This window comes from Lagenorhynchus albirostris, chromosome 6 (genome assembly GCF_949774975.1).
Source record: "Lagenorhynchus albirostris chromosome 6, mLagAlb1.1, whole genome shotgun sequence".
In the NCBI taxonomy this organism is placed as follows: domain Eukaryota; kingdom Metazoa; phylum Chordata; class Mammalia; order Artiodactyla; family Delphinidae; genus Lagenorhynchus; species Lagenorhynchus albirostris.
In genome coordinates, this window is record NC_083100.1 from 59,728,021 (window position 1) to 59,755,900 (window position 27,880).

The 27,880-nt window shown below is 43.1% G+C and overlaps 1 protein-coding gene across 5 annotated transcripts in view; it reads right to left on the minus strand.

Annotated features, from left to right (window-relative positions):
* The window catches only part of RAPGEF4 (Rap guanine nucleotide exchange factor 4), a 238,044-nt gene that overhangs the window by 125,527 nt on the left and 84,637 nt on the right, over nt 1-27,880 (minus strand). For 2 of the 5 annotated variants that reach the window (XM_060152643.1, XM_060152644.1), the window contains exons 1-2: nt 12,728-12,800; nt 8,743-8,762 (exon numbers count right to left, since the gene is read on the minus strand). In XM_060152643.1, coding sequence (XP_060008626.1) covers nt 8,743-8,762; nt 12,728-12,785 — 78 coding nt within the window. In that variant the 5' untranslated portion in view covers nt 12,786-12,800. Of the gene's footprint in view, nt 1-84; nt 193-8,742; nt 8,763-12,727; nt 12,801-27,880 lie in introns of those variants that run through there. The other 3 variants (XM_060152641.1, XM_060152639.1, XM_060152640.1) reach the window with 2 other exon arrangements.

The following is a 27,880-nucleotide window of genomic DNA, read 5'->3' on the forward strand; positions in this document are numbered from 1 at the left end:
CTTTACTAGGTAGTTGTACATTGCAATGCTTTGAAAATTTAAATAGAAGAATTTGTTAATATAATATTAAAAAAGCTCACATACCCTAAAACTAGAAGGTGCAGGGTGGACTGCCATGATGACATCCATGATTCTCTGCTGGGCCCCCAAACGAGCCAGGTGCCTTCTCCAGCTTATCTTCTTTACTCTCTTACAGCTCCTACTCTCTACCCCATCCGTCTTTGTAGTCAACTTTGGGTGTGGTTTCCTCACTTTGTTTGGGATTGGGCTATCAAATTACAGCACCAAATCAGTGCTTGGTGTGACTTGGGAATTGTTCATTCTCTTAGCTGAGCTAAGTTACAAGGACATTAAGATGAATGACTTTTCATTTGGCATCTTGCCGTCTTCCCAGAATTGAGCACTGGACCAAGTCCTAATAGGACGCAAGCTTTTATAAGGTTTCCCAGACCCAATCTCCTCCTAAACCAGAACCTACTGGACAGCCTCAGAGATCCCCAGTCTAGGATAATATCCCTGGACTGAGGTTACCAACAAGGGTGTGATTTCCTTTGGAATGAACCTCCAGGGAAGCTTAATGTAGTGTTTTATGTTTGGGAGCAGTGTAAAGTTTGGGAATTTCCCCCCTGCTTTACCTTATTTGATCTCCCAACAATCCTTTTGCTGTGGTTCACTGGGGAAATCACCGTTTTATCGATGAGGAAACTGAGGGTCAGAGTGCTAAGACTTGTTCAGTGTTGCTGGCTATTAAGCGTCAGGGACAGAAGCTGATGCACCTCTGGGGACACAGACTATAACAATGAATATGTATTGAATCCAGTCATATTAGTATATTCTGAGACAGAAATAAAATTCTCACCTTCCTTTCTGTCAAATTACGAATAGGTAGAAAGTCGGATGGAAGTGAATTTAATGGCTTAGCACCTGTTTTACAGGGTATTTTCATAGTATGTTTTCCTAAGTTTCTTTTTCGTGTCCGAATGGGATAATTTTATCATGTATGCAAATAAATTAGCAGAAACCAGATTAAATTCCACAAGGTTAGATCCTCTGCTGAACGTTGCTAGATTTAACATGTTGATTAAAGCCTTGACTATGGAATCAAAAGCATTCTTATTAAATCTGACAATGATACCCAGTTGGGTGGGGTGGCTGGCACTTAGGAAAACTGGAATGAAATTTAAAATAACCTTGACAAATGGAAAAGGAAAAAGAGGTCAAAATTCAACTGAAAGCTTTGCAGAGTGATTCATTCAAGAGAAGGGGGAAAAAAACAAAGGAGAACCACAGAAATCAGAGAGCACTGACTGGGCAATTATAGCAGAAAAGGAGCTGGAGATCAGAGTGAACAATAGGCTTCAAAGGCATCAGCTCCAGATCTGTCATTTTTAAAAGGAAGGCATGATATTCGGATGTACAAATAGGGGGAAATTCAAGCTAATTCCCCATCTGCATTCAAAACAGATCAACCTTTAGTTAACGGAAAAAAAAAAAGGTGTTTTGTTGGAACCCTGAAATGCCTGATGCTTCGAAGTCAGATTTTGACAACTTTGCAAGGGCTCCTAGCAAGTAGAGTCCAAAATAATGAAAAGTTTTTTATTTTGAAAGGTTCTGAAAAGCTCTGGTACTCTGTTCCTTTGTTCATGCATCGTTCTCCTTTCCCTTCCACCTGGGTAACATCTACGTTCCATCAAGAGCGCACGGAGGCGTTTCCTCCTCTTCCGAGAGGCCTGCTCTGAGCCCCTCCCCTTCTCCTGAGAACCACACAGCCCCACGTGCCTCCTGAGAGTATGCAGGGGCGCCAGCGCTGGTGCTTGGCCTGCCTCATCTCACTAATCCTCCTGGCAGGCCCCTCGGCTTCCACCGCTATGCCACTACTCCCACACTACCGTTACTCTTACCCTGTAGCTGGGGAAACAGAGGAGTAAGAGGTTAACTAACTTGTCCACCTTCACATGGTTAGTAAGTGGCAGAGCTGGACTTAACTCAAGCCCGCAGAGCCTCTAAGGCCACGCGGTCACGCCACGGCCTCCCGACCACACGTGCCACAGCGCTGCAGCGTGCTGGCTTGTGTTCACACGTCTGCTTCCGTCCCCGGCTGCAACTCCCTGAAGGTCCTACACTATTTTCATGGCTCCACGCGGCGCCTGGGATCCATCAATACATATGCATTCGATTAAAGGTCTTCAAGCAACTAGACAGCACATTCTACGGGTACTTCTGAATCACTCTCTGACTGAAGGAAAATTGAAAATAAAACAAAAGCTGGAGAGAACTTGAACATTTATAAAAACTGGCAATAAGAATTCTGAACAAAGCCTGATCATATGACGAAAAGTTGGTGTTACGATTTTCTTTTCTGAAAATTCTACAGAATGAAAATGGTTAAATATAAATTTATATATACATCTGCATGTGTCCATATATGTACATATGGGTGTGTACATGTGCATCTATCTATAATGTAATTTTACCTGAAGGTAAAGAGAACAACTATGGAATATTTTAATATCTATGGACTCAGGGCAGTCTTGACACCGAATTATTAGAAAAGAATCCAAATCCTAAGTGACATGTAATCACTAGATTAATTTATCCAATCTGAGAACACTACAATTTTCTCTCCTAAACCTAAGATGTATTTTGCAAATAATTTGGTTTCAATTTGTCAAAACAAGGACAATAAACATTCAAATACATCAAACATAAAAGATACTATATATTTTATTCCCACAGTCAATCAAGATAACACGCTAGCAGCGCCAAGTGACTGGTGGTGAACATAATTGCCTGCAGCACAGAACAAAATATTTCTGAAGACAGCAGTGTACTCTCCCATAACTCTGGAATCAGCAGTGTAGTGTCTTACTATCAACATGACATTATGTTCCTGGCCCTGCTGAGAGTGGAACTAATTCTCAGCAGGAATGCCAATAGTGAACAGCCTCACCTCAAGGCCATGGCATTTGTTAAAGTGAGAGCAGGGAGAGGCTGCTGGCTAGAGAGATTGGGGAATATCATTTCTTTTATGATTATTATTTTTAACCATTAAACACTACCCAGGTTCTCTGTGATATCTTGCCCAAGTCAAATTCTGACTACAGAAAACACTGAGAACATATTCAAAGCAAGGTTATGTGGTTAACTCAGCGGCAGCCCTAGATCAGCATGGCAGCAATACTCAAAGGCTCTCCTCCTAAAAATGTAGAGACACCGACATTAGAACACTGACTCAGTCACCAAATATAATTTGTAATATTATAAAAATAACTCTAAAATATATTTGCGAACCACCACCCCAATACACCCCGATAGGTGCTCTTTCATCAAGCAAACTCACAGCTCGCAGGTCCTGTGAACACTGCCGAAGAACATTCAGAGGCAACAAACACATGGCATAATTGACAACAGAAGATCAGATGTTCAGAGAGTTCCCTGCACTTACTATGTAGATGACGGTCAAGTACACATCATCTTAAAAATTCAATCAGAAACAGAAACAGACTTACAGATATAAAAAACAAACTTAAGGTTACCAGAGGAGGAACGTGGAGGGGAGGGATAAATCAGGGGGTTGGGATGAACGTACACACACTACTATATATAAGACAGATAACCAACAAGGACCTACTGTATCGCACAGGGAGCTCTACTCAATATTCAGTGATAACCGATAGAATCTAAACAAGAATGGATATATGTATATTTATAACTGAGTCACTTTGCTGTACACCTGAAACTAACACAGCTTTGTAAATCAACTACGCGCCAATAAAATTTTAAAAAGAGAGAAAAAAAAATTCAATCAGTATGCCACTGCAGAAGCTAGAGAGAGAGGGCACAGGCCAGCTTTTATATGAGGAGGGGAAGGGATGGAATGAAAAGCAGAAAGAAATTCAGCAAGGGCCTCTTGCCCCATAAAATGCATAATTCACAAACACAAAAACAAACATTTCTTCAGAGACCAAGAGCTGAAGTTGTCCTTGGCACCTTCGACATTAACAGGCTGTTTTTTCCCGGGAGGTGGGGCTTGCTGAGCTACGCGTTCTAATAGGCCAGCTAAGGAATGAGTATTTACGCACTACAAACACGTAATTTCGGGCCAGCAACACTGCTAAATCTAATCTTCTCTTGGGTGATAAGCAACTTGTCCTTCAAATGAAAACAAGCCGCTCAGGGTTTTCTGCCTTCAAGCGTTTGGTTGGTTTGCTCTCCTGTGTAGAGCTTCGTACCCTCGGCCAGTCACATGTGTGTTGCTTCAGTGTGGTGACGGTGCTGGTTAAAACATTCTCACCCTAGACCAGAGGGAAATGGCTGCTGGGGTAAAGCTGTGAACTCTGGCCGGATGTCCCAATCAGCTCTGGACGCCTACCAGTCATGTTTTAAAGTAGGATTTTAAAAACTGTGTTCCACCATAAACTGTTGGTTTGAATTCAATTTGAAAGCTGGAGTTGAAAGGTTTTACAGAGTTTTATGGGGTTTTCTAGGTTTTTTTTTTTTTTTTAATATTTTAAGTCTCTATAAGGATACACAATTTCCTTTTTCTCCATCTGACCCAGAATTGTAGCCAATCTACAATGGTAAAATAAGACATCATCATTTAATTGGTGGAAAATATTCTAATCTGTTTTCTCTAACCTTGAAAAAGAGCAATAGAGATAAATGTTACTATAGTCCCTAAAAATTCCTAAAATTGCTAACCTATTGACCCTAGTAATGACTTATTATTGCTCTCTCCTTAATGAGAATTTTCACAAAGCATGTAAACCCTGTCCTTACCATCTGCCATTTAAAACCTTATGTCTTTATAATAATTGCCAAAAATTATTCTTCATATAAATAACCCATGATTTTTTAAAAGTTTGGGAAGATTTAAGTAATCTTCTTAAAAGGAGACCAACCAAATAGCTTTACAAAACCCCCAGTCTTGCTTGTTCTTAGCATCTAGCATCAGTTCTTCCAGTGCTTGGGAAACCTCTGGGCTCTGAGTTGATAGTGCTTTATATTGGGAATGTATCCTTGCGTATTTCACAAGAAGCTTACTAATCACACTGTCAACGTTATCACTGCCTAAAAAATGAAGACCTCAAATGACCCTTTTGGAAACAAGATGTTTGTAAATCAGAGAATGGGATTCTTTTGATATCTTCCTGAGTCTATTTTCTGGCTCCTTCCACACTGAGGAAGAAACGTATAAACTTCTAAAACTACAAAACTCCTTAGCAGTTGCCTCTCAAAAGAATGGAGCACAGTAAGCAACAGTCTATCTACGCAGCAAAATATTATAGACAAGCTCATTCCGTCAAAGGGCAACCGTAACATTCAACTAGAAAGCGTTCTTTTCATTGCAATTTTTATGTTCTGTGTTAAACATGGTCAGTCAGGTATGCCACTTATAGGAGACAGAAAAATAAAATAAAATTTAAACAGATCAAAGAGAAGAATCTATAAAACCAACAAGCCCAAACAATTGCAACCCTGACAAAATGGTCTTCTTGCTTTATTGGTTCAATGTTAATTTTTCTAACATTTTTATCAATTATTTTACAGGTTCCAGTATCCTGTGTCATCTAAAGTTGAATGATGTCCCTATGAATTATAATAAGTAGTAGACAAAATAATCCAGCAAGTTAACTGCCGACCTATTTGTTTCTATGGAAGTGCAATTTATGAAAAGAAAGTTCTTTTTATGAAAGGTAAGGCTCGGTCTGGAAATAAAATATAGCTGGCAAGGCAGCTCAAAACACCATTTACTGACGTTTGCATATTTGATTGAAAGTTAAACATGGTGATTAACAAAATCAGGAGTAGAGCTAGAAAAAAGAATTTATTCTTTCCATAAAGAATCTGTTTGGACACTGAGACAATAGTCTAAGTGCTTTTGTTTCAGTCCACAGGCATATTATTGCTATTTAGAGAAACATAAAGGGAATATAATATTGCCCAGCATGTAGTTAAAGAGGGTAACGGATGAAAGAAATCATCCTAACACAACTTGGCTCTCTTTTTCTTTTTCAAGTAAGACATTTCTGTATTGCTTGTTTTTGCTTTTGTTATTTTAAAATATATTTATTTATTTTACTTATTTATTTTTGGCTGTGTTGGGTCTTCATTGCTGCACACAGGCTTTCTCTAGTTGCGGCAAGTGGGTGCTACTCTGTTGCGGTGCGCAGCTTCTCATTGTGGTAGCTCCTCTTGTTGTGGAGCACGTGCTGTAGGTGCATGGGCTTCAGTAGTTGTGACACGCGGGCTCAGTAGTTGTGGCTCACGGGCTCTAGAGCGCAGGCTCAGTAATTGTGACGCATGGGCTCAGCTGCTCCGCGGCATGTGGGATCGTCCTGGACCAGGGATCGTCCTGGACCAGGGCTCGAACCCATGTCCCCTGCACTGGCAGGCGGATTCTTAACCACTGCGCCACCAGGGAAGTCCCCAACTTGTCTCTTATAAAGGAAAAAATTCAATTAACATTAACACCACTTTAAGGCTCTTAGGCTTCTTTTTATCTTTCTAGAGCTTCAACTCTACTCATGAATGTCTTTCATCTCATTTGCTTTATTTTGACTGATGGCATTGGAGAGCTTTCCTAATAGCATGTGGTGATGTTGTATCCACTCTACTTGCTGACAGAGAAAAAGTATGCTTCCTCTTGCTAGTGAGTTTGCTATAGAATGACCCAAACAAATACAAATAAGTATATACTATGACTAGTTATTGGGGAGACAGGCTGGCCAGCCCCCTAAATCTCTGAGGGCAAGACGCTGTTAAATTCATTGTATCTGACTTTCTGCAAACTCCAAACTCCTCTTTTGTCATGAAGTGAGCTACATGACAGCTGGCAGGCTTTCTGCTTAGAACGTTGTATCTGTCGTTCCACTGTGGGGAGGTCCAACCTAAAGGTCACCGGGTGCCTAAGAGAGACAGAGCATCCTTTTGAAGCTTAGAACATTTGAGACCTCCTGGGGCCCGGCCATTCTGTGTGTGCTCTCCACACCACTGACAGTCCCCTGATGAGGAAGCACCAGGCCCTTTTATCATCTTTATTTGGCTAATCATCCATGTATTATTTGTTACAGCGTGCTTTGGGACATCCATGTCCAAAATGGTGCTAAGATCAGTTACTTTAGCATCTAAAGCCTATTGTTTTAGACTCTCCATGAACCTGATCATCTACAGCTTTACTCAACATACAAAGATACATTTTTTAAATAGCAAAATAGCATTACAAAGGTTCACTGAACACAGACATTTTACGGAGGGTTAGTAGACATTTGATCATGTCCAAAATGTCCATTGGACATTTGGTCCACATCAAAAGGTCCTTGAAATTTGGTTGTATCCAAAAAATTCCTAAGCATATTTGGTCCATGACAAATGGTTTTGGGCAGGGCAAATATCAAGGACCTTTTGGCATGGACCAAATGTCTCTATAGATGCTTTTGGACCAGATCAAATGTCCTTCAAGGTTAAGGAGAGCCATAAGATGTAAAAGGACAGTCACTTTATAAGGGGTAGGGCATTTTTCAGAGGAGAAAAGACAGCTAGAAAATGATACAAGACTTGATAAAATAATAATTATTGCAACAGTCCTCACCTTTACTGAGCTCTATTATATGACTCTCTATGCTTTCCACAGATTATCTCACTCAGTATTCACGATGGCCTCTTAAGGTAGTCACAACCAACACCCACATTTTCAAGACGAGGCGAGGATGTTTAGAGAAGCCAAGTGGCTTGCACAAAGTCCCACAGCTAGGAACTGAAGTCCTCCGCTGAACCAAGTCAACGAGGATTTGGTGTGACATTTGAAGTGACGTTGCTAGGTCCCGAACCCAAATTTGTAGCGGTATAGCAGTGGACCAGAATTCCCACCCAGCCCTTTAAAACCAACATTCTGAAAACAGGAGGACCTAAAGAAAGCTAGAGTCAGACCTCTGAAAAGCGATACAGAAATAGTCTGAAATTACCACAGACACCAGCCCCGAAGCAGGGAAAGGACAGAAAAGGGAGACAGTTCTGTAACACTGTCACTTGGGTACAGCAACTGTGGAACACAATGACAAGTCAATACAATTGAGAGCCACCAGGTACCACTTCAGGTTAATCCCTACACACTTCCGTATTAACCCTTCCATGTTGTTGTCTAAATTTAGATTCCAGTTAATGTCGTTATTATTTGCATGCAAAGACAATGCCGCTACACCCCTACCAGCCTTAGAAGGAGTACTTGGCACTGGTTCTTGGTGACAGGTTTATCCTAAAGCACCTACTCTCTTACCTGTTCGCCCTGACCAATTCATTATTTTCAACTTCAAAGAGAAATATTGACTCTAGTGCACTTGGATACAATTATAAAATCAACTGGCCTGAAATCTCATATTTTGTATTCCTACTAAGGAAAAACAGCTCATTTTCTATGTGCTATTAAACTAGTGGTTCTCTCTACTGCCATGTATGCATCACGGGAAAAGGAAAACACTTATCAATTATACTGTTTGTCCCTAGAATAACCTTTCTTCGGACTAGTTAACATCAAGGACATGTGATGACCACGTCAGAGCAATCAAACTTCTCCCCTTCGTATTTCAAAGTGACTCACCAAAGATGCCAGAATAAGATTACAAAAATATTTACTGCTCTGTTGAATGTGGATAAAGAGCTCTCTTTGATGGTAGCGTTACCACAATTATTTTTTTACCTTACGACAGTTTTTAGAAATTAGGCAGAGACAGAGTAGCTACTCACGTTCTCCTTGTCGGGAATCCCTAGAAGAGGAAAGAGAGAGAGAAAGAGCATGAGCTGTAAGATCAACTTGCAAAATGGCAATGAAATCCCCTGCTGAATCAAACCAAGTAACATTTTGGTGTTTTCAATATGTCTTTCCATAAAAACGTACATAATGCTGCTTAGAAACGTAGCAGCACCTACCAAAACCTGTAACATAAATAAATCAATGAATCAGGAGCAGGGCTGGGTACCAGACAAGAAAATCTCATACTTATTTTGCTTTTCTACCATACGCTTTACTCTCCTAGAGGTGAAAATCCAGCCCTGCTTATTTTACACCATGTGAGCAACTGTCTCAGAGCAATTACTCTGTCTTGGGCACCAGAACACTCAGAATTTTAGACGAACACATCAACTCTTAAGTTGCACGGATTGTATTTTTCCAAGGCAAACCCCCTGACACCGCTCCAGGGATTTGAACCTGGGGGCAGGTCGCACATAAAGACTACTACTAGCACACAACTTTTATTTTGGGCAAAGCAAACCACTGCTGCTTCCAAGTTAGGTCCCAGCAGGCAATGGCTGTTTCCAGGGGTGTCTCAATTTTCTTAGCAAATAAGTTAATCATTCGTCCATTCACTCATTTACACACATTTCATGAGCACTCGGTCCAGGCTGGCACTGGTCCTTTGCACTTCCTTTGGGTCTGCTACTCTGCCATGGTAAGGGCGGCCACACTGGAAGGTCACCAGCCCCAGCAGAGCTTACTGGCCCCAGGACAGTGAGAACAAGTGGCCCTATACTGAAGCGACAGAAGTCCAGGTGGTTTTGATGTGTGGCTTGCACCTAGCTTAGAACTACTGGGGTGGCGTGAGGGGGTTTGCAATGCAAAAATGTAGTACATCCAAATTCTGAGTAAGCAGGACTTTATGTGTTTAATAAGGGGCCATACAGGACTTAAAATATTGGCATTAAAAGCACCGAGTGCCCATCCTAATAGGCAGCAGTAAGCAGGAGGGGTAAGAAAAGAATAGATTATTAGGAAACATACCCTAATTAAACTTTGACCCCCAACCTGGGATAGTATCGGGACATAACAGCGCAGGCAGGAAACAAGGGGACAGAGAGGGTTGTCCTCTCGAGCAGAGTATTAATGAACATGTTTGCCATCAGTTCTCGGATCTGCCAGAAAGAGTAAGCGTGGCCCAATGTCAGCACTCTGAAATTCGTCTTGAGCTCATCCATCCATTTATCCATCCATCCAACGACCATTTGAAAGGACTAGAGTTGACTAATGAGGAGATACAGGGTTGTAACAGAAGCTTACTTTCTAGGAGGTTTAATAAGATAAACACACAGTTGTACAAATCATCGTATCAGAGTGGATAGAAATTAGGGTATCTGTAGAGAAATAATACTGAAAACGTGCTCTCAGGCCATGCAGGAACTTGCAAGTTGGGCTAAGGCATTAGAAGTCTTGGAATTTCACCTTCTATGCCTGGCCGTGGACCAGCATTAAAGGTTCTGTCCAACAGAGTGGTATGATCAAGAAAAAGGAGGGAAGAGACTTTTCAAAATTAAAAGACACCTAAGACATAAAAACCAGAGGCAATGGCACGGTCCTTCATGGAAGCGCAGTTTGAACGATTAACTAACTACAAAGACATTCAGTTGGGGAAATTCGGACTTGGATTGAGTGGTGGATATTATTAAGGAAAATCATACCAGTAATTAGGTATGATAATGGTGTGGTTTTTGCATGGAAAAGTCTGTATTTTCAAAAATGCCTGCTGAAGTATTTGGGGTGAAATGTATATATATGATTAGAAGAAGGAAATATGGCAAAATAATAATATGAAAATACCTATCAAATTATTACTAATCTTATTTAAGTATTAAAGTTTAATATTAATTAAAGTGATGACAATACAGGTATTAACTGTATCATTCTGTATGCTTGAAATTTTTCATAATAAAAAGTAAATTAAAGAAGTTCTGTGAAAGTCAGGTGTAGGGTACACCAAGAGTGAAATAATGAAGGTTCAAAGCCAGTTGAGCCATCTTTGCTCTCAGGTCAAGGGTGATGAGGCCCTCAGCCAGGGGGCTGCAGAGGGGAGAGAAAAGAAAGAATATGAACACTACAGAGGAAGGAACAAGGGATGGACAAGTGATTAACTTCAGGGGGGTGGAGGTGAGAGAAAAGAGGACCCCAAAACAGTGGAGGTTTAGTACCTGGTATGGGAGGACAGTGGAGTTATGAATGCAAATACACTTTCAGGAGGAAGGATGGTTTGTGGGAATCACGATGTATTCCGTTACTGATATTTTGAGTGCATGAGACCAGGAGGACTTCCGGGTGGAAAGAGAATGAGATCAGTAGTCACTTGGAAAGTTAGGCTGCCCTTGGTAAGACTCAAACAGATTTGTATCAGTTGCAAGAAAGGATGCAATGGTGGAGGGGTCAGTATAGAGGAAAAAAGAGAAAAATAGCCAAGGCTGTCTGAACTTCCAGCTGAGGGGAAGAATACCCATGAAAGAATACAAGGGGCCAGAGAGATACAAGAAAACCAGGATAATGCAGTGGAGGCTGGGACCCAAGGGAGGATGGCGTCCGAACATGGAAAATCTTACCCAGTCATAGAGAGTGTGTAATAGTAATGACTGAGGCTGGCTATTGGTTGGTCACTGGAGAATTCAGATGGCTTGAGTCAAGAAGTATACGGCAGAAGGAAGACTTTGAGGGGTTAAAGAGTAACTGGTGGTGAGGAAATAATAGCTCACATCACCTGGGTGCTTATTATACGCCCGGCACATTTGCTTCTAAACATTTGACACGTTTTGCTTCATTTAATCCTCACAACCATCCTATGAGGAAACCGAGGCACAGAGACACTAAGTGCCTTAACGGAAGTCACACAGCTAGGAGACAGCACAGCTGGGATTTCCAGTTCAGTTACTGGTCATCCCTAGATCAGCCAGGGGAGAAAAATCAAGAACAGGGGAAGAAATGAAAGGAAAGAGAGATCTGCCCTCCAACACCCACCTCTCCAAGGACAGAAGAGAAACAGAGAAAGAGAGGGCACAGGCTGCCCAGAAACTGGGAAACAGAGGGGACGGAAGCTCACTTAAGATCCTGGTCAGGCGGGAAGGAGGGTCACCTGTAGAGAGTGACAAGTCTGAGCGTGAAAATGAGAGTGGGAATTCAAGGAGGTAGGAAGAGGATGGGAAGGGTGGCTCTGGCTCTGAAGACGCTTGGAGTGGAAGTACTGCTCGATCCATCAGTGTGTCAGTGTTGAAGTGCTACAGCTTCAGAAACCCCAGGGCTCGCTGCCTCGTAACACATATATGGACAAGAGCCAAGTAAGGGGACCCAGAGCCTCAACGAGCAACTCCCAGGGATGGTATCGAGTGCTAAAAAGATGCTTCTGACATGCATGAACAGATAAACAGACTCAGGACACAGTATTTCTTCGAGTCTCGTGGGCACCCATTAGAAAAGAGCATCACAGAGAAAAACTTCCTTTCTTTTATGATCAGCCAGAGACTCATCTGGCTGATTCCAGATCTCTTACAAAAGGCCTGGAATTGGAAGAGGCCACGACTTAAGAAGAAGAAAGAACGAATCCCGCTGCTTCTCTCCTTGATCAGTAGCATCAAAGGAAGCAAGAGGTGTGGCTCTCAGGGGTCTACGACAAACACAGTTCTTGAACCCCATTTTTAAAAGAGCCCAGAAACAACACTTTAAAATGAAGGTATTTTGGGAACGCATGCTGAAGTTCCAACTAGTACCAGAGCACACCTCCCTCTATCAGCTCAGACCACGAAATGATACTATAGGAACAATTTTTTAAAATAACTCAAGTGTGGGCTGGTGGGTCTGTTTATCCACAAGAGAGTCTGGAGACTTACTGTCAAGCTGGTGTAGGAAGTATTTTTGTGTCACATGGAAACACATGCCGCACAACAGACTTTTATATACAAAATGTTCGTGTTTTTCACTTACTGTCATTGTTAGAGCCTGTTTCCATAACACCATAAGGAGGAGCCAGAAGTCCTGCCATGTACTGTCGATACTTCTGAAAGACAAGATTGTAAACTCAGGGTACGGATATTTACTCACTTTGAACATTCACGTATTTACATGTTAAGAAGCAGAAACGCTGGGTGTCAGGAAGCATCTGAGTCTTGTATTTATAGAGCCATGGAGCGTGCTGTCTGGGCTCTGGGGCCTAAAATAAAAATGCTGTGTTCTAAAGAGGTCTTCCCGGATGAGACTGAAAGAGCCCCTGTTGGGGAGGGAGTTCTATCACAGCCCGTTCCTCCATGTATTTGCGGCTGATTAACCAAACGGTGCGGGCTCTTACCCTCCCCCTCCACCTCTCGCCAAGCCTCTCGTGCTCTCAAACACACGCTCAGGATTTTGAGGAGGGAAAAGACATTTGGTTTTTGCAGATGCAGATACGAATAAAAGTGCCGCCTTCTTAACAGGTGAATAGCACTGAATCAACTGTCTTTCAAAGCCAAAAGAAATGCATCTCTAGAAAATGTCTGTTTTGAAAGAAGCTGATTCATCGCCATTTACCAACTTCCTTTTACACGGTACACCTGCCCGTTACGTGACCTCCCAAGAACTTTCGATTCGTTGTCAAATACAATAGTTCGGCTTCATTTAGAACTACGTGGATTCCCCTGAATTGTCTCCCCCTAACTTTTGGTCCAGGCCTGCTTTAAAACCTGGGGCTCAGCGATACACATTAGCCTTGGGAGTCTGTGCTGTTTGGAAGGGATAAGGCTTGGCGAGCGTAAAGCATGCAGGTAGAGCACCCAACAAGAGAGGAGTGACATTTATGAAGAATGGAAAGTGAGCGTAAGACATCGTCTCTTCTCAGGTAATCAGTACAGCCTCCTCCCCTTTCAGAGTGAAAAGCTGGGCAATTTTATTTATTGCGTGGTGTCATGTATATTTATGGTTTATAATTATGATGACACATAAATGTTAAACAGCACCAAAGGAATCAACACTCTATAACGTGCCTGTGGGTTACACAAACGTCAGCAGAAAAGACTTCATCTGTAGCAATGGGCAGCTGGCAGCATGCAGTATTTGAGCAGCCATCTGGCCCATTTGGTAGATTTGAATGGTGTTTGTAAAGTAACATTGACGAGTTCTCAAAAGAGCCTTCTTCTAGTCAAGATGTGACTAGTTTTTTTTTTTTTTAATCCTGTTTTCTTCTCGTTCTGAGGCAACTATACTAACACCTGCACGCAAACATTTAAAATCATGATTTTTCTCTGCCTCTGAGTTAACTAATCACTCCAACGTACACATGGGACCAATCCATCACCCTGCATTCCTGACATTTCCTTTGATAATTCCCCAGTTCTGCTTTTCCACTTTCTTATGATACTATCTACTTTTCTTCCTCATGAGAAAGCACTGATCAAAGCACACTTCTGGGCATAATATTACGCTGGACTCTGAACAAAACAGGCTCAGAGAGAGCAGATGGGCTAGGTTATGTTCTAAGAAGGTTCTATGACCCCCTACAGCCTTTTGACCTATTCCTGTCACTGTTAGCAACTACATTAACAGGCTCCTGAAAGATATAATTCATGTTAAATTAAAGGAGCAATTTTGCTTTGCTTAGAGATGTTGTTTTGGATGCAATTTGTCTCAGGCACCTCAATGTCAATTTCCATGAACTCCAGGGAAGCACCTTGCTGACTCCTAAATGAACAGGACTCCGCCTTCCTTCAACTCCATAGCACTAGGTCTGAGCTTGGCTCAGACCTACTTGGAACATGTTACCAGGGCTGCCACTCCTGGGAACATAAAACAGAGCAGCCGTTTGGGGCGCAGAGTGCGGGCTGGGCTTCCGCGTGTGTTTGTACTGAGCATCTACTATGTGCAGACTGTGTCCTAGACACTGGGCTTACTGCAGAGAACAAGCAAACAAGGCCCCTTGCACTTGTGAAACATCGATCTCCTGCAAAACAGGGTACCCTGTCTTGTACATAAGAGGATATTAACACTTATCGTTGACTTCGGGAATGTGAATGGACATTTTCAAACATATATAAAAATAGAAAGAATACCACACCGCATACTTAACATCCATCCTCAATAATTATGAACTCATGACTAATGTTATTTCATCTACAATCCTATCCACTTGCCCCTCTCAGAGTTATTTTGAAGCAAATTCCATATATCATATCATTTAATCCATAAATATTTCAGTAGGAATCTCTAAAAGGTAAGGATTCTTTTCTTCCTCCAAACAAAACCATAACACCACTATCACAACTAAGAAATGTAACAACATCTCCATAATATCCAGTCAAGTGCAAATTTCTAACTGTTTCATAAATGTCATTGCTGAATTGAATTTAAAAATAATGTATTAGATACACAGATGCATGGAACAGAATACAGAGCCCAGAAATAAACCCACACGTATATGGTCACTTAATTTACAACAAAGGAGGTGCTGGGAAAACTGGACAGCCACATGCAAAAGGATGAAACTGGACCACAATCTTACACCATACACAAAAATTAACTCAAAATGGTTGAAAGTCTCGAACGTAAGACCTGAAACCATTAAACTCCTAGAAGAAATCATAGGCTGTAGGCTCCGTGATGTTGGTCTTGGCATGACTTTTTTTGGATTTGACAGCAAAAGCAAAGGCAATCAAAGCAAAAATCAGTAAGTGGGACTACATTAAACTGAAAAGTATTTGCACAGCAGAAGAAACAATCAACAAAATAACCTACTAAATGGGAGAAAATGTTTACAAATCATATATCTGATAAGGGGTTAATATCCAAAATATATAAATATAAAAAACTCAGACTCAGAGATACAGAGAACAGATCGGTGGTTGCCAGAGCTGGAGGGTGGGGAGTGGGTGCAATGGGTTTTTAAAACCTATTTCTGCAGAACCCTGGGCTCCTTGGAGGACCCTCAGGCAAGGGTACCATGGAAGCAGAACCTTCAACTAGAGTGTCTTCATTTTTAGCTGATATATAATTTAGAGTTCTAAGAGCAATTTCATTTGAAAGATGACTTTTGCTCCTAAAAAAGAAAAGTTTACAAACCACAAAATTAAATAATCTCTCAACTTCCAACCAGACAGATGTCACTCAAAGATCTCCATGAAGAATCAACAAAGACCAAATTAGGATTTGCCTATGAAGTGTTAGGGATTCTATTCTCTGTTAGAAAGACGTCTATGGTTGTAGATTGGCCAAATGACAGGCTGCTCCATACCTGAAAGGGTTATCAACAAAACCGGTAGAGGGCTTCCCTGGTGGCGCAGTGGTTGAGAGTCCGCCTGCCGAGGCAGGGGACATGAGTTCGTGTCCCGGTCTGGGAAGATCCCACATGCCGCGGAGCAGCTGGGCCCGTGAGCCATGGCTGCTGAGCCTGTGCGTCCGGAGCCTGGGCTCCTCAACAGGAGAGGCCACAACAGTGAGAGGCCCGCGTACCACAAAAAAAACAAACAAACAAAACCGGTAGAACTAAGAATTTAACTGAGATGCATCATGGTGCAATGCTGCCCTTCTCAAACTGAGGGCAGTTTGCCTTCAGTTAACCCTTGTCACAAGGGCAAGAGGGTATGTGACAAGGGTTAACAGGAGCTCTTCCTAGAGTTTAACATTTTATTCTATGTCAAATAGTTTAAAGCATTACTTTTATATTATGGAGCAGAAAACTAAATCTGCATAAATTTTAAAGATTAAAGCACATGCGACTTCAAAGGAAGTTTGAGCTTGCTTCTGGCTACTTCTAGCTACAAAGGGTCTAGACCCAAGGCGTTATGTATTGATTTCCTCTACATTCAGAGAACTTCAGTGGAAAAACCCAAGCGCCTCTGATGTAACGGAAAGCGCGTAGATGCTGGAATCACACAAGAAAGGGGTCTTAATTCTGATTCTGCCACGTGCCACCTGTGTGAACCTGAGTAAGTTACTTACCTCAGTTTCCTGGGATAATATCACCCATCTTTCAGGGCCATTGGGAGGATGAGAAATAAAATCTAGAGAAGTGCCCAGCACATATTAGGCACTTAATACATGATTACTGTAGTAGTAAGAAACGATCAAGAATTGGTCAAACTAATCCCAATATATCTGACGATATTTCCCAAGCAGAGTGTCCAGCTTTAGGGAAGAACACTCTCTAAGTGACTTCTTATTACTGAGGCTGTTGATACACACAATATAAAGACCCACAATACATCCACTGACCTGTCTGCTAAAGGGAGCTATGGAGAAATAAGAATTTAAAGAATAGATGTTCTAAAGTAATTTTATAATATACTGCCTACTTTCATACCCACATGGCAAAAGAGTCCAAGGAGAAGGGAAGAGCCCAGGAGAGAAAGCCCAGAAATAACTGAACGAAAGTAAGTAAAGCCTTTCAGCCATCAGAACTGATTTGGGTTAACAAAATCTTAAAAAAAAAAACCTCTAACTTACAATTGGCCAGTTTTCAAAGCAAAGTCAGTGCAGGGAAGAAATCCTCAGGCTAGTGAGGCCAGAAGCCTGTTCTTAAATCAAGGTGGAGATATGCCACTGGCTATCCTAATGTTTTCTGAGAAAAGACAAAAGATGACAGTCTTAGGAAGGTTAAAACCTGGTCCATGTCTCAGCCCCTTCACTGTCCCCCCCAGAGCCACCGAGGAAGGCTGGCTGGGAGGCTGGCAGAGCAGCCCCCAGGCCGAGGGAGGCTGCACAGCCTTGAGCCCCAGGCTGGGGCTGCTGCTACCCAGAGCCGGGGGTACCTTTCTCTACTCCGCGCAATGGCCCCACATGGCCCAGCTGTAGCCTAGGAGCCAGATATAAAAGTTGGGTGGTGTCTGCTGGAGGAGGGGGCATAGTAGACATATGTCATATTCTAAAGGCCAGTCTCAATTTGCCAAGCAGGACACACAGAGAATAAAGGCCGGCAGCCTGAACCCTAGCTAGATCCTCTGTGACAAGAGAAGAAGGGGTCCCAGTGGGGCGGAACTCCCCACCCTGGAAGTCAAGGCTTTCCTGACACACTGAGGGCTTTCCTGGGTGTTCTCTGAGCTGCTGCCCACTGCCAAGGCATCTAGGCTGCCAGCACGCAACTGTCACCACGTTCCGCAGCAGCCAGGTGCGGACCTCAGCTTTGGGTACAAGCCTTCCCAGCAACTGTCCCCTGCCTTTTGCCACCAACCCCATCCACCTAGGGGATCTTCAGGTTTCAGGAAAAACATAAATAACATCCTTAGGCTGGGATATCAACTCTAGAAAAACATTAAAAACAGGAAGCCATGAGGATGATCGACAGGCCTTGCTGTGAACACCTGAGGGTCGGGGCGATGCACATGTGCTCAGAACAGGGACATGCTAATGACAGCTCATGGTGGGCAGTGTCCAGGGTTGGGGAAGCATAGAGGGGACTCTACCAGGGGTGTCATCATATGTCATATGTCATGTCATCATATGTCGTGTCATCATGTCCCATTCATTACATCTGTACTAGGGTCTCCCAAAGTATTAAAGCTGAGTTCATGAAATGTAATGACAAACAGGTTGCCTGTACTTTCTCTGAAAGTATCCTGATTATGCGGTAGAGTAACTTAGAATAGGGAGGTAAAGTATAGGCCCCCCCCCTTTTCTGTTTCTTGGCAAGAGTTCTTTCACAACTTCTGTATGTGTAATGGATGGTGGGAAAACAGACATGGCACATTGCTCTAAAATCCCAGAGATCTAGAAAATTCTTAAACATGTGAAGAGGAGAAGGGGAAAAAGTAAAGCAGTTGTAGAGGGAAACCTTCATGCAGAATTTTTCTTTTTACCCTTTTAGCGCCATATGTACTGCTTCTCTCACAGCAGATCACTGGCTGGACCGAGTTTACCTCTTACTGCCGGCTTATTCTTTTTCCTTGTTTCTTGATTTCTCTAGCATTGACCTAACAGGCACAGAGAACTTCTATTGCCTCTTCTTCAGTGATGTTTAATTCATCCTTCGGCTCTAATATAGATATACCTAAATGGAGGCGAAATCTGTTTGCCAGCTCCCGGCCATTTTTAATTCATGAGTAACCTGCAAGAGCTGTAGTTTGGAGGGCAATAATCACAACTATAGCTCTAATGGAGGAAGTTTCCCAAACCTGAATCGCTTAAGAATTCTAGAATGAAGCCCGAGTAAGATGATGCTGCAAGTAAGCAAATAGTCTCCCACAGAAACTTCCTGTTTGAACTTCTCTCTCCTCCTGGCCTGTGAAGGTGCAGAGATCCCAACCCATAGGTGGAGGGTCCCTCAGATTCCCTCAAGTGAGAGCAGGGCGGTGAGGAATACAGCTTAGGCAGCCCTCACTCAGTCACAGAGATGAGTCAGATTAGCCCGGAGGGAAAGGGAGAGAAAAATGCATTCACTAAATCAGTCAAGGGGAAAAGAGAAGCACAGTGGGGTCCTCACAGTGGGATCCCCAGGGGCTTTGCTTCTAGGGATGGGGACAGCCATCCTCACGTGATCATACAATCATCTGCTCCTAGGGATGGGGACAGCCATCCTCACGTGATCATACAATCATCTGCTTCTAGGGATGGGGACAGCCATTCTCACGTGATCATACAATCATCTCAGTGCAGTGGTCCCAGGGGATAGAAGTAAAAAAGGTACTGAACACGTGGCTGGGTGGTAGAGCGTGGCGCAAATTCAGATCTGGGAGTCAGGGCAAGGATGTGAAATCTGAGGCTGAGAGGGCTTGGAGGTAAGGGCCAGAGGGCCTTCCAGGTAGAGGGGGAACAGGGGTGGTGTGCAGACAAAGACGTGTCTCTGGCAGGAGAGTCAGGATGAGGGTGTCGGGAGAGGGGAAGGCAGTGGGGACGGAGCGGTGCACGGGCCAAAGAGGCGAGGCCTTGGAAGCCATGAGAGGAATTTGGAACATCATCCTACTATAATTGGAAGCGGTTTAAGTGGAGAAGTGACAAGAACAGACATGTGTTTTTAAAAGATCTTTCTGGCTGCTGTGTGGAGAACAGTTTTGATGGGAAAATAAGGAAGGCATTAAGCCCTTAAGGGGAGGGCAGGCCTGGATGTGGCCCCTCAAAGGGGCCTGAGATTAGCGGAGAGGGAAGAGAGAGAGACGGGGAGCAGGGGTGGTAAAGACCCTTCGTTCCTCAAGGCCAAACAATCTCCAAGTACTTAGACTTGATGATAAAGCCTCGGATTTCTTGCCAAAGCACACTCAACACACGTGCGCTTTTAATATGACTAAAAGGTTCGGCGATTTCAGGAGGCTCATGAATGAGCTCATGAATGATTATAATTTTAGTGCACACTGCATCTTTGAGGGACTGAAATAGCCGTGAGCTTCTCTTAGAAAAACTCAAATTGAGAGGAAGACATACACACACAGTAGGTCAATGCTACTTAATTGAGTCATAAAATAATTTGTTCTGGAGCTGTTATTGCACAGGAAATCCTCCTAAACTCTCTTTTTGCTAAGCCTGAACCTACTACAGTCCATCTAATGTATAAATGAGACTATGAACATTGTCTCTAAATAACTGCTACCTCCTTGTTTATATAAAAACCTGTTGATTGACATTTTATTTAAACATATTCGTCTTCAAAGTGATGACTATTAAGTATAGTTATCCTGAATTAAAATGATGAAGCCCAGCACTTATAACACTAACAGGAATATCGTCCTACATACCATGGGAACATGCAAATTCCAAGAAAGTGCTTAAATATTGATCATACAAAATTAGGATGCATCAATCATTTAAAAACCTAAAATAAAGGATCATTTCGCAGAAAGTAACAGCCCTGACTGTCATCCCATTAGAACAAGCTACCAGCATTTTGACTTTGCATTCTTGCTCTACCATGTACTTACAAAGGGCAGCAGGCAGCGTAGGAGGGGGATTGGTGAGTAGTGATTCAGGAGGTGCTATAGTCTGGCTGTGTCCCCGCCAAATTCATATGCTGAAATCCTAGCACCCAAGGTAACGGTATTAGGAGGCGGGGCCTTTGGGAGGTGCTTACGTAGGAGGGGGAAGCCCCCGTGAATGGGCTCAGTACTCTTCTATGCAGCCTGGGAGAGGGCCCTTACCCGACCATGCTGGCATCCTGATCTCAGACTTCCAGCCTTCGGAACCGGAAAGAATAAATTTCTGTTGTTTCAAAGTCCCCTAGTCTGTGGTATTCTGTTATAGCAGCCTGAACAGACTAAGACAGTGGGGTAGGGGGCTCTTTTCGTGGCCCAAACAGGTATCTGAACTTCCACTTTAGAGGCATTTCTTTAGTTTCCGGCTTTGTCCCTCAAAACCCGAAACCACTGGGGCGTAAGTACTATGCATTTCCGTGGCTATTTTCTGACCGAGTTTCTCTAGAAGCATCCACAGGCTTCTCTCACCTGACCTCCTTAACCCCAATCCTACCTGAAAGCCCACTGTGCATACAGGATCCCGGTTTTTGCCACATCCACGAATGGAAACTATACAAGGGTAGTGACTTTTGCCTGTTTCATACACTGACGGAACTCGACAGCCTGGAGTCGGCTGCTTCTTACCTTCAAACATTCTTGACCTTTGGATTCTTTCTACTTGAATTTATTGCAAACTCCCGCAGCTTTTCTGCTCACACATATGGTGCCTACTTTCTTCATCTCCCTTCACTGGTAACATTTCTACTAGTTCTGCTCCAAGGTGCTGTCAACAACCTTGAAACATCCTTGTCAATCCAATCCCATATATACTGACTGCCTATATCTGGGGAATCCCAGTTAACAGCTCTGTGTCGTTCTGGAAGCTTCTGTTTCTTGTGGAATACTGTACTCCTTGAATTCCTTGAGTGGTTCCTGGTTCCTGTCACCTCTCTGCTCTAGATCACCTGAACTGTTTTCCTTGCAGACTGTGCTCTTAGGCGTCTCGCCCAGGCCCATACTTTCTAATCCCCTCTGTATCATCAAGTAACAGACTAGGCCTCCACTTCTCTCCTCACGAGCACTAGGAGGTGTCAATAATGAAAGCGGTGCATTCGCCATTCTGGAAAACAGTGTGGAAGAAAACACTAGAGTGGCTCGTATCCTAGGGGGTAGAGCATGAGAAAGGGCAAGGCTGAAAGAGTTGGGGGCATATAAGCTTTAGGATCTAGGCAAACATGAATTCCCATCCCGGTCCTGCAAACCGCCACTGGTGCTAACAAGATTTTTGAGCCTTCACTGGACCTGGCCCCCAGCTGCCCCTCCAGCCTCAGTTCCTACACTCTTCCCCTTTATTCGTCTCCAATCACATTGGCACTTTGAGATCCTCCAGCACGTTGAGCTTTCCCCTCCAGGCCTCCTGCTGCCTGAAGCACACTTCCCACTGCTCATCCTTGCCAATTTCTACTCCCTTGCACTTACGCATGGCCTTCTCTGAGCTCCTAGTTTACAGGAGTCTCTTGTTATTTTCTCTCCCAGTGTCATACCGTTGCTGTCAGTGTGCGCAAGTACTGTGTGGTTCTGTACTGTATCTGAGTGTGTGCTGGTCCAGTGGCTCTCTCCTCTTTTCTACTATAGGCTAACGGAGGGCAGGGACCACATCTATATTCCCCCACTGTGTACCTAAGACCCAGCACAGGGCCTGGAACATAGCAGACTTTCAATGAATATTTGTTGAGCAAATGAGTAAGTGAATGAATTACTGATAGTATTTCTCAAACATTCTGAGGTTCAGGTTCCCCAGTAATAAACCAGAAATATTACCATATACCCCTCATGGTTGATGGAAGGACTGAATGAGATAACCCGGGTAAAGCACCTCACAACCCAGGCACACAATAAATACTAGTCCCCATTCCCTGTACATCATGATTTCTTCTCATACTGATTTGGCCAAGGGCTACGTTCCCAGTTAAAAAATTAATGCCTGAAAGAGAAATAAGCCTAATGGATGAAGATCTACAAAAATAAATCTGGGGCTTCCCTAGTGGCGCAGTGGTTGAGAGTCCGCCTGCCGATGCAGGGGACGTGGGTTCGTGCCCCGGTCCGGGAAGATCCCACATGCCGCGGAGTGGCTGAGCCCATGAGCCATGGCCGCTGAGCCTGCGCGTCTGGAGCCTGTGCTCCGCAACGGGAGAGGCCACAACAGTGAGAGGCCAGCATACCGCAAAAAAAAAAAAATAAATAAATCTGATAATCTGAAGATACAATGAAAGAAACCATCTGAAACCACATGATGTCCACGGTCAAATATCTCTGTGATGTTTGTTTGCTCTTTATGAATAAGCTTCTTGCTTTTAGAGAAGGGACAGGAGAAGCATGAAGATCAGTTGATGCTGATAAAACAAGACCTAAACTTAACTCATCAAAAATCTCTAAGTACTAATCAATTTTGTAATTTAAAAGAAAGTACAGAGGGATAGAGCAGCCAGTCTTCTCTACCAGAATTAGCACCAAAATGCACTCGTTAGTGAAAATTTAGTTTTAAGAGACCCATGTATGAATCTAGCTGAAAAAAACTGGCAGCCATATATAAATAGATGATGGTAGAAAATGATTCATTTTATATATCCAACTTATTTTTTTCATAATTCTGCCTATTGCTGTCGCTTTCTAAGCCACATCATTTTTAAATAAGTTTGCCTTTTTATTTTGTTCTAACTACCACTGTCCCTTTTTCTCTCCCATTCTTCCTCTCTAGTATAAAAATTTTTATTGCTATAAAATAAATAAAAGCACATGGCAAAAAATTTAAACTACACGGTTTGTAAAATGAAAAAAAATAATTCTCCCCTCTCACTCCCCTCCCACCTACTGACCTACCCAGGCTACTGCTGAGTTTACCACTGCTGACACTCATTTCTTCTGTAAGGTCCAGAGTTTTTCTATGCTCATGCCAACATATACCTCTCCATTGGCTTTAAACAAAAGGGATCATACGGTACATGATATTTTGTCCTTTTGTTCCTAATAATACATTTTGGATAGCTTTTGCTATAAGAACACATTTCACTATCGCTTTCTTGTTAGACACCTCACTTGGGGGCTACTCCTCCATTTAACTCAACTGGGGGAGATCTGGAAAATATATTGAATTTGCATTGTCAATAGATCTTTCCTGAGTTTAAGACAAAAAGATAAAGATCACATATACAGCTCTTACCAAGTGGTGATTTCAGTTTTATTCTTGAAAATCAGACAGCACTGTAAAAATTTAATTCCAAGGCAAACAAATGTGCAAGCATATCACTTGGAAACGTCTCTGATCTCTCTGGTGGCTTATCTAATTGTTATTGTTATGTTGTAGCGCCATAGGCTGCCAACTGTATTTTCTGTAAACTTGAAAAAGGCTTCCATGTCATCCATTGAAAGAAAAAATATTGTGTGTGTTCCCTCCCCCAACACTGTCAGAAGAAAAAAGAAATTTAATTAAATTTCAATCTCTGACAGTTTAAAATAATAGAAGAGAAATGATAAAACATTATGGATGAGAACTACCATACGACCCAGCAATCCCACTCCTGGGCGTATACCCTGAGGAAACCATAATTCAAAAGGAGTCATGTACCACAATGTTCACTGCAGCTCTATTTACAATAGCCAGGACATGGAAGCAACCTAAGTGTCCATCGACAGATGAATGGATAAAGAAGATGTGGCACATATATACAATGGAATATTACTCAGCCATATAAAGAAACGAAATTGAGTTATTTGTAGTGAGGTGGATGGACCTAGAGTCTGTTATATAGAGTGAAGTAAGTCAGAAAGAGAAAAACAAATACCGTATGCTAACACATATATATGGAATCTGAAGAAAAAAAATGGTTCTGAAGATCCTAGGGGCAGGACAGGAATAAAGACGCAGACGTAGAGAATGGACTTGAGGACATGGGGAAGGGGAGGGGCAAGCTGGGGCGGAGTTAAGAGTGGCATGGACATACATACACTACCAAATGTAAAACCGATAGCTAGTGGGAAGCAGCCACATAGCACAGGGAGATCAGCTCGGTGCTGTGTGTCCACCTAGAGGGGTGGGATAGGGAGGGTGGGACGGAGACGCAAGAGGGAGGAGATATGGGGATATATGTATATGCATAGCTGATTCACTTTGTTATAAAGCAGAAACTAACACACCATTGTAAAGCAATTACACTCCAATAAAGATGTTAAAAACAAAGCAAAACATTATGGATGGTGTCTGAGTATTATTTTCTGATTTTGGTAACTGTGTTGTGGTAATATAAGAAAATGTCCTTGTTCTATGGAAACATACCCTGAAATATTTAATATTTAGTAATAGAGGAATACAATGTCTCAAATTACAAATGATTCAGAAACAAATGAAAAAGACAAAGAATGACAAAGAAAACGAGGCAAAATGTAAATAATTGGCAGAATTGGAGTAAAAAGCTTAGGGGAGTTCTTTATGCTATTCTTGCATTTTTTCTGAGTATATTTAAAATTATATAAAAATTAAAAGTTTCCAAGAAATGACAAGGAGTCAGAGTTGAAACTCTAAGTGATTACTCTTAGTGCATTTATTCTGTCAACATCTGCCTTCCCCAACTCGGCTCAGTTACAGGCTCTGCTCCCATTTTGTAGGTCCAGCTGCCTCTGACTCTCCAGCAAGTCCTTATCCAAGTGGAAGCTCTGTCCCCACCAGCAGGGACAGTGGTCCCTGGGTGCCATGTGTCTAGGTATCTGGCATGTGGGGAGGAGGTGTGCAGGGGTGGAAAGGGTTACAGAGCGACAGCCTTCCCCAAATCCCACCTCATGTGCTTGGCCCCATGGCTGGACTTTGACCTTGACTCCTTATGTGTCCACTCCTCGGCTGGGACTCGAGTCCGGCCCTCAATGCAGGCTAGCCTGCTTGCCCTTGCCTGCCTCCTTCCCTAGAGGATATTTCTTGTCCCTTGCACCTCTAGTTCTAGCCTGAAATACTGCCCAACCTTGATAGATGACACAAAACTGCAATGCAGTCACCTAGTCCGGTTTTTGTTTGTTCTTTCTCTGCTGGCAACCCTTTTATCCAGGCCTCACCCATCAGACCAGAGGACCCTCCTGGTCTCAATGCCATCCTGGATCAAGGCGGACTTTGCTAGGCTCTCCGAGCACTGTCATTTTGATTGTTGGCCACTGCCCTCAGGGGCCAGCCTTCCAGCCTTTTTGTAATCAGGTTTTCTGGGAATTGCTTTCTGGCCTCTTTGCATTCTCCACACTGGGCTGTCTTGAGGCCGGAGGACACCAGATGTCTCATCTCCACTGTAAGCAGAGCTGAGGAGTTTAACAGTCCTACACAGAGTAACCTCTGATCACACACAAACACAGACTGATTTCTGCTGCAATCTAGAAACTCAACTTCAAATGTCAATTCTCAGAAAATAGCTACATCGGGCTTTCCTATAAATTCTCTCTCTAGTGCTAGAAGGAAAGGAACAACCTTTCCACCAGTCAACACAAAATCTAAACAATATGATATGAGTGTGCCATGCTTATGGAAACCCAAAGTATAAGACACGAATTTGTGTTTCCCAATTATTTGTAATATATAGGTATTCTTGATTTTATTGTAGGTTTAAATAAAATTCCTGATGTTTTGAAAATATCATTGCATTTTGCCCCAATAAACATGGACATGGTTTTTTAATAACATCCATCAAATACATTGAGGTACATTTAAATTTGGGGGGAAAATTAAAGCACACTGCATCAGAGAGTTAGAACAATCTGGAAAGAAAACTTTAGGGAGTGGAGGAGCACCTTATTAAAAATTCCTATAAGCCTCACTGGGAAAGGAGATATTGCCAACCGCTTTTCCACACAGCACACAGCTAATGTGGACAAAAAGGATGCCTCTTCCTCCAGTGAAAATGTCAAACTGAAAATGACACCTTTAAGGAGAGATGTGGCAGCCAAGTGAGGGACTCTGAATCTGGACCCCAGGACCTATGGGAATCTTATCTGAACCTTCTCTGCCCACCCTCAACACCGCTCCCCCCCAAAAAAACGATGACATTCTGGTTCGTCCTCCAATTAGAGGTCCAGCCTGTCTATATCCCAACGAGCTGGGACATCTGCCCAAGTGCCTCTTCATCTCACGTATGGGTGTAAGGGAGCTGGCCAAAGGGCAGTATATGAGTCTGAACAAAAATGCTGACCAGAGGGGCCTGTCCAAATGGGTCTAGAGAGTGCGGGGGGCCTGAGGAAAGGTATGGAGTTGGGGAGGGGGGGACGGTGGAAAGTACGAAGCACGGATCAGAGTCACTCAGAGCAAAGAGGAGGTGGTTGGGCGATGCTGACTGAGTGCAAAGGGTACGCTGTGTGGCTGGTGGATGCATTCAGGGGTGCAGGATTGGGCAGCCACGCTGGACTTCTCCCCGGCTTTCCTGTGCTCTCCACTCCAGCTTCTCCTCCCTCAAGGGTGGCCCTCTTCCCCGTCTGGTTGTCTACCATGACACGACCTCCACCTCCCTTTCAGATCTTTGTCTCCTGTTCTGACAACCCTCCATCTCGATGTTTGAACCTGCACAAGCCCCCAACCTCCTATACGGAAATCCTCGGGTACCTCCATCCCTCTTCTCAGCTTGGATCCACTTCTGGCCACTGGCTCTCCTGCTGTCCCCACCCTCCACCAGACCTCACACAGCTGGGCTCAGGTTGCTCAAATGCCCGGGTTCCAGCCTACAGGTCTACCCCTCTGATGTTGCCAAATAACACGGTTCCTCTCCTCCAGGCCAGTCACCTGGAAACTTCCCAGCCCCAAGCTCGTCATGCTGCCATTTCTGCCTCTCAGCTGCAGTTTGACAGAAAGTGCTCTGCACACTGTAAAGTACCATGCAGATGCTGTGTATGAGTATTGAATACGGCTGTTATGCCATGAAACTAAGACACAGACTGGAGCAGGCAATTCCAAAGATGCGAACTTCCGTTTAGAAGCATCCTAGAGAATGTCCACCTTCCTTTCATTAATTTACCCAAAGCTGGGTCTGCAGAGAACACTAACTGGGGTCTAGTTTGCCTTTTTGGGGTGATAAAAATGTTCTAAAATTGATCGTGGAAATGGTTGTACAAAATACTAAAAGCTATTGAATTGTATACTGTAAGTGGGCAAATTGTACGGTCTGTGCATTGTGTCACAATAATAAAGCTGCTTGAAGAAAAGAGAAAACACTGAATGGCC